General features: G+C 54.9%; 1 protein-coding gene across 2 annotated transcripts in view; it reads right to left on the bottom strand.

Moving 5' to 3' along the window:
• Window positions 1–343: 343 nt before the first annotated feature.
• Window positions 344–5,402, bottom strand: part of AMPD1 (adenosine monophosphate deaminase 1) — a 12,090-nt gene continuing 7,031 nt past the window's right edge. Inside the window, exons 7-16 of one of the 2 annotated variants that reach the window (XM_017821364.1) lie at window positions 5,143–5,272; window positions 4,676–4,870; window positions 4,309–4,440; window positions 4,065–4,228; window positions 3,817–3,943; window positions 3,232–3,395; window positions 2,766–2,886; window positions 1,871–2,044; window positions 1,372–1,482; window positions 344–587 (exon numbers count right to left, since the gene is read on the bottom strand). In XM_017821364.1, coding sequence (XP_017676853.1) covers window positions 432–587; window positions 1,372–1,482; window positions 1,871–2,044; window positions 2,766–2,886; window positions 3,232–3,395; window positions 3,817–3,943; window positions 4,065–4,228; window positions 4,309–4,440; window positions 4,676–4,870; window positions 5,143–5,272 — 1,474 coding nt within the window. In that variant the 3' untranslated portion in view covers window positions 344–431. The remainder of the gene's footprint in view (window positions 588–1,371; window positions 1,483–1,870; window positions 2,045–2,765; window positions 2,887–3,231; window positions 3,396–3,816; window positions 3,944–4,064; window positions 4,229–4,308; window positions 4,441–4,675; window positions 4,871–5,142; window positions 5,273–5,402) is intronic. The other variant, XM_017821367.1, reaches the window with a different exon arrangement.

Below are 5,402 nucleotides of genomic sequence, written 5' to 3'. Positions count from 1 at the left end.
ACGGCGCGCCCGCCGCGCACGGAGCCGCCGCCCATTGGCTGGAGTACCCGTCACTCATGTGAAAATCCCGCCCACGGGTGCACGCAGCCGTCTACCATTGGCTGGCGCGGCCGTCACTCACGCAGTAACCCCGCCCTATATCGCAGAGACCTCTCCCCGTCCCGCTCCCGCAGGACGCGCCCGACGCTCACGGAGCCGCCGTCCATTGGCTGGAGTAGCTGTCACTCAGTGGAGACCTCGCTCTCATCCCGCCCCCACGATGACGACGCCGTCTCCCATTGGTTGGCGCGGCCGTCACTCAACCATTGGCCCCGCCCTCCCCTCTCCTCTGAGGGTGATCGGAGCCGCTTCTCAGACCGGGTTTTACTGCGCGGCCGCCCCGGTGCCCTCAGAGTCCGGCACAGCCCCGACCCCGCGCTCCCACCCCCTGCCTATTCGTTCTTCATCCCCTCGGCGATGAGGTTGAGCTCGTAGCACCAGGTCTCGTAGCGATAGGCCACGCGGATCTGGGCCACGTTCGTCTTCCGGATGTCGTTGCCTTCGGGCCCCTCTTCCCGGTAGTTTTCGCCCAGGAATTTGACTTTCTCCTGCCAGGGGAATAGACAGGGGTGCCGAGCTCAGAATTCCTTGTTCGGAAAGGCTGAGGAGAAGCCCTGAGCCCACGGACGGCGCTGGTCCCAGGGATCACCGTGGGCCAGGGACATTTTCTTAAGAAGTTACGTTCATTGATGTTTGATCTTTATGTACGTTCATGCCTAATCAGTAAGAAGGGGGATTTAATCCTGTGAAACAGCAGCCAACAAGCTCTGAAGTGATGTCCAGGTGTTAGAAAAATTACGTGTGGGTAGAATTGCCTTGTTAAGGTTTAGGGCTGGGCGTGCTTCGAGCATCCCAGACCTACGGGGAGGTTAAAGACTGGAGAGAAGGATGTACCAGTGATAGTGGACACGAGGAATGCAGGATTTGTGGGCTACAAGGACATTCGGGAAAAACTCCAAGGTAAGGAAGAAACTAATAAAGCCAACTCAGCAATTGTGCTGAAATCAGCTCCAGTTGGGTAAAAGATCATTCTGGCAGGGGCAGATCACAACCAGTGACTCACAGACCATCAACCCTAAAGAAGAGGAAGACTGAGCATGGGACTAATTAGCATGAGAAGTGAGAGAATCATTAGCCTATAGAAGCTAATTAATAAGGTAACTATGTAACTTGTAACCAATGAACGCTAATTCCTTTGTTTGCTGAAATGTATAAAAAGTTTTGATAGCTGGTGTGCTGGATTTGTGGAATCCCACCGAGCACCCAGGGTTGTGCAGCTCTGAAATAAATAATAAATAGTAACGAATCCCAGTTTTCGTGGACAGCACCCACCTCGTGGGACAGGCCACACTGCAGGACGCTGTTCCTGGCGATCTCACACATGTCACAGGTGCTGAGTTTGAAGACCTGGGCGGCGATGGCGTATTCCTCCATGAGGGGCTCCTGCAGCACAGGCGGGATTAGGGCCCAGCAGCTCTGCAGGGGCTCTCCCACAGCTCACAGAACCACTGAATCACTGGGCTTGGAAAAGATCTCCCAGATCAAGTCCAACCTTCAACCCCCATTGCCCACTAAATATCACAAAGTGCCACGTCTACTTGTTGTTTAAACACTTCCAGGGATGGTGACTCCACCCCTGCCAGCCCATTCCAATGTTTAACCACTCTTTCAGTGAAGAAGTTTTTCCTGATGTTCAACCTGAACCACCCCTGGTAGAGGGACAGATGGCCCAGCATATGATGGACCTTTGGCAGGTGCCACTGGCTTCCCAAAAAATCGAGGCCCACACACTCCCAGCCCCACAGTGCCAGCCCCAGCGCTCACACGGTACCTTGGTGAAGTGGAACTGCATGGGGTCATCTGTAGAAAGGGACACCATGAGCCCTTTCTGGTGGAAGTCAAGCAATGGATTCTTGGCATACTCCAGGAAGAGGCTGTTGTTGCTGAGTGGGGACATGGCGATGGGGATTTGGGCGAGGAAGTACAGATACTGCAGCACTGGGCTCTGCAAAGGTGAGCAGAGGTACCGGGTTAGGGATAAAGTTACTGCACCTTGCACCTCTTTGGGGTCACTCCTCACATCAGGCCAGGCCCCAGGCAGGGAATACAGTGCAGAGAATCACAGAATCGTGGAATCAACCGGGTTGGAAAAGATCTCTGAGATCATCAAGCCCAACCCTTGATCCAACACCGCTGTGGTTCCCAGACCGTGGCACTGATGCCGCGTCCAGTCTCATCTTAAAAACCTCCAGGGATGGTGAATCCACCACCTCCCTGGGCAGCCCATTCCAATATCTGATCACTCTCTCTGTAAAAAATTTCTTCCTAATATCCAACCTAAACCTCCCCTGGCAGAGCTTAAGGCCGAGAGCTCACGTGTGCAAGGAAAGAGAGAGGCAAGCCAGCAATCAATCCTTCAGAGTCCACATGGAGCGTGAGAGGACATGGAGCTCAAACCTGTTTGATGTCAGAATGCAGCTGGCTCGATGATAACAGATGTATCCTACAACAGGCCTGTGAGGCTGACCCCTCAAAATCCAACAGGTTTCTCAGCCAGATCCCCAAACATGCCTGGAGAGCCCCAGAGAAGTGACATCTGCCTGAAGCCAGGCTGTGTCAGCGTAAAGCAGAGGCACAACCAGCTGTCAGCTGCATGGAGGCAGCTATGAAGGTGTTCTGTCGCTCTGCCACGCCTGGGCTGCTCGTGACAGACTAACTGCACTTACCTTCTTGAGGTTGAGGCCGTGGGAGATGTTATCTGCTGTCATGAAGGCTGCAAGCAGGTGTGTGATGGCCCCGGCCTCGCCGCAGTGCGGGCGGAACAGGAACGTGTTCATCCCACGCTGCCTGAGCGCAGGGAAGGAGGGCAGGCAGCAGGGTTAGGGGGCTGGACCTGACTTCAGGCCCAGCTCTGCCCCTACCCATGAATCCAGCCTGGCCCAGGAGCACATCACTCATTCTCTTTTCTCCTCTGTGCATGCAATAGATCCCTAATCTCTGCAATCCCTAATTTTCACCCCAGTCCGTCACGCTTCCTACTGAGAAGCTTCTGGATTGCTCTGGGATATGAAGCTCCAAACTACACTGGGGGCAGAGCAAGGTGGCCCCCATTTCTCCCACATCAATAAAGAGCTGAGATAACTCACGAGGCAGCCCCTTGTGCCACCTCATGGTGGCAGATCCGGGCCTCACCTGCGCAGGTTGTTCAGCACCAGGATGTTGCTGTACATGTAGTAGATGTAGTAGGTGTAGGATGGGTTCTTCTCAGAAGTCCAATCCTCTGGCTTTGGGCTTTTGGTGCTGAACATGTGTCCACTGTGCTTGGATTCATCATCCACACTGTCGAAGCCAGTGATCTGCTCGGCAAGGTAACAAGAAAGGTGCATCTCAAGGCTCCCCACCTCACCATGCCCAGCTGGGCTGGCTCACCCTGCCCCCCTGCAGCTCACCAGAACCCACACCCCTGTCCTCCTCAAGAGCAGAGTCCAGCAAGGCTGCAGACCTCCCTCCTCACAACCCCCCAAGCTCTGTCAGTAACCAGGAATAAAGCTCACACCTTCCCCAGGAGGTGAGGATTTCCCTCAGCCCCACAGCAGCCAGCTCAGGGAGTCTGAGCCCTCCCTGCACTTCTGGCCACACACCCGCTTCCAAGAATGTTGCAGAAGGGCCACAAGCCCACTGGTGATATCTTCCACATCAGCCAATAGGCCATTTCTTGTGCACAAACAGGACTGTGAGTTCTCACCCCACCTGACAACACCATCAGGTGACACTCACATGGCGTAGAAAGACACTCAGCTCTTTGTGGGCTTGAGGATTGACAGTTGCCTCAAACACAGGAACAAAGATATTTTCCAGCATTTTCCCGAAGCTGGGCAGGAAATTCTTAGACCTGAACACATCACTGTGGACAGAGACAGGGATTAGCTGCTACCAGTGGGACCACACAGCCCACTGTCCCCACAACCCCCCCAGGTATGAGGTATCTGTAAGGCACAGTGGCCCCTCAGACCCCCAGCACATACTAAATCCTGGGTACTTGGATCATCCACTTCATGTTGGGGGAATAGACCCGGTGGGTGTTGAACCACCCGGCCAGCTTGGCCCACTCCTCCTTTGACCGCCCGTAGATCGAGAGCCGAGGCTCCGTGTGCTGGTACTTGGCATCCTCCAGGTCGGAGCCAACCTCCTGCAAACCGGAGCAGACCGTGGCACAGGGACCCACAGCAGCACCAAAGCTTCACTTCTTCCCCTCCCCTCTCTCCTCACCTTGATGATGGTGGCAAAGTACTCGCCGTTGATGGCGTTCTCTGTCTTCAGGTAGAGATCCCTCAGCTCGCTGGCCCCCACGGGGTTGTACTTGTCGTTGAACTTGTCAAAGCGCTGGAATGTCTGTCGGCCCTGGAAGAGGCAGGATCAGGGTCAAGTCCTGCACTCACACACTCAGGCCAGGTGTGGCAGTAAGCAGGGACTGATCCAAAACACTCAAAATGGGAAAACCAGGAGCTGTGACACCCTGCCACGAATATTAACACACACAATATGTCGTGGGTGCGCAGGGAAGGGAAAAACTGTGCCTATGGAGGAGATGAGAGTGCCTCAAGAGTGATTTTACACTAAATGTCCAACCACTTACAGCATGGACATCCAGGGAATCCACTGTCAGGTCGTAGGGGTGCAGATTGAGCTGCTGGAAGAGCTGTTTCAGGGTGAGCTGTTTGCCCTTGGCGTTGTAGACCACGCGGTCGGCGTCCACGTGGTAGGATTTCTTGATGAAACGCAGCAGATGCTTCTGGTTCATGCAGGCTGCAGCATGGATGTGCGTGTCCACCTGGGAAGCAAGAGGGACAGATCTCCAGCTTCGAGTTGGGATGCTCAGGTACCATCCCAGGGAGGCCCACAAGCCCCTCAGGGGAGCAAGTTGTGTGGGGAGCAGGGCTCAGTGGTGTGAACGTGACGGGCCAAGAGCAGCCCAGCCAGCACATTCCCACTTGTGGGAACAATGCCAGTGGACCTGGACTCTAAAATCCAGTTCCCAGGGAGGGGAAGGCACCAAGACATTTCCTCCTCAGGGTCACCAGGGCTGTAAGCCTTGCCCTTTACCTTCCGGCAGTTGTAGAAGTCCCGGTGCGGGTTGTTCTTCAGCTCCTTCATCTCCTCCATCTCATTGAGCATTTCATGCACTTGGAACTTGGACAAGAGGAACCTGAGTCGCCGGTGAGTGTAGGTCTTACTGGTGAAAGCAAAGGGCAGAACAGTGACTGGGCTTCTCACCCCTCAGCACAGGGCTGCAGCTTTCACCCGAGGTGGAGCAGCTCATGCTGGCCAGCCCTGCTTCCCTCAGGTGCTTCTCCTGCCTCTAT

Source organism: Lepidothrix coronata, unplaced genomic scaffold, assembly GCF_001604755.1.
Source record: "Lepidothrix coronata isolate B3197 unplaced genomic scaffold, Lepidothrix_coronata-1.0 Scaffold90, whole genome shotgun sequence".
NCBI lineage: Eukaryota > Metazoa > Chordata > Aves > Passeriformes > Pipridae > Lepidothrix > Lepidothrix coronata.
This window is presented reverse-complemented; position numbering and strand designations above follow the sequence as displayed.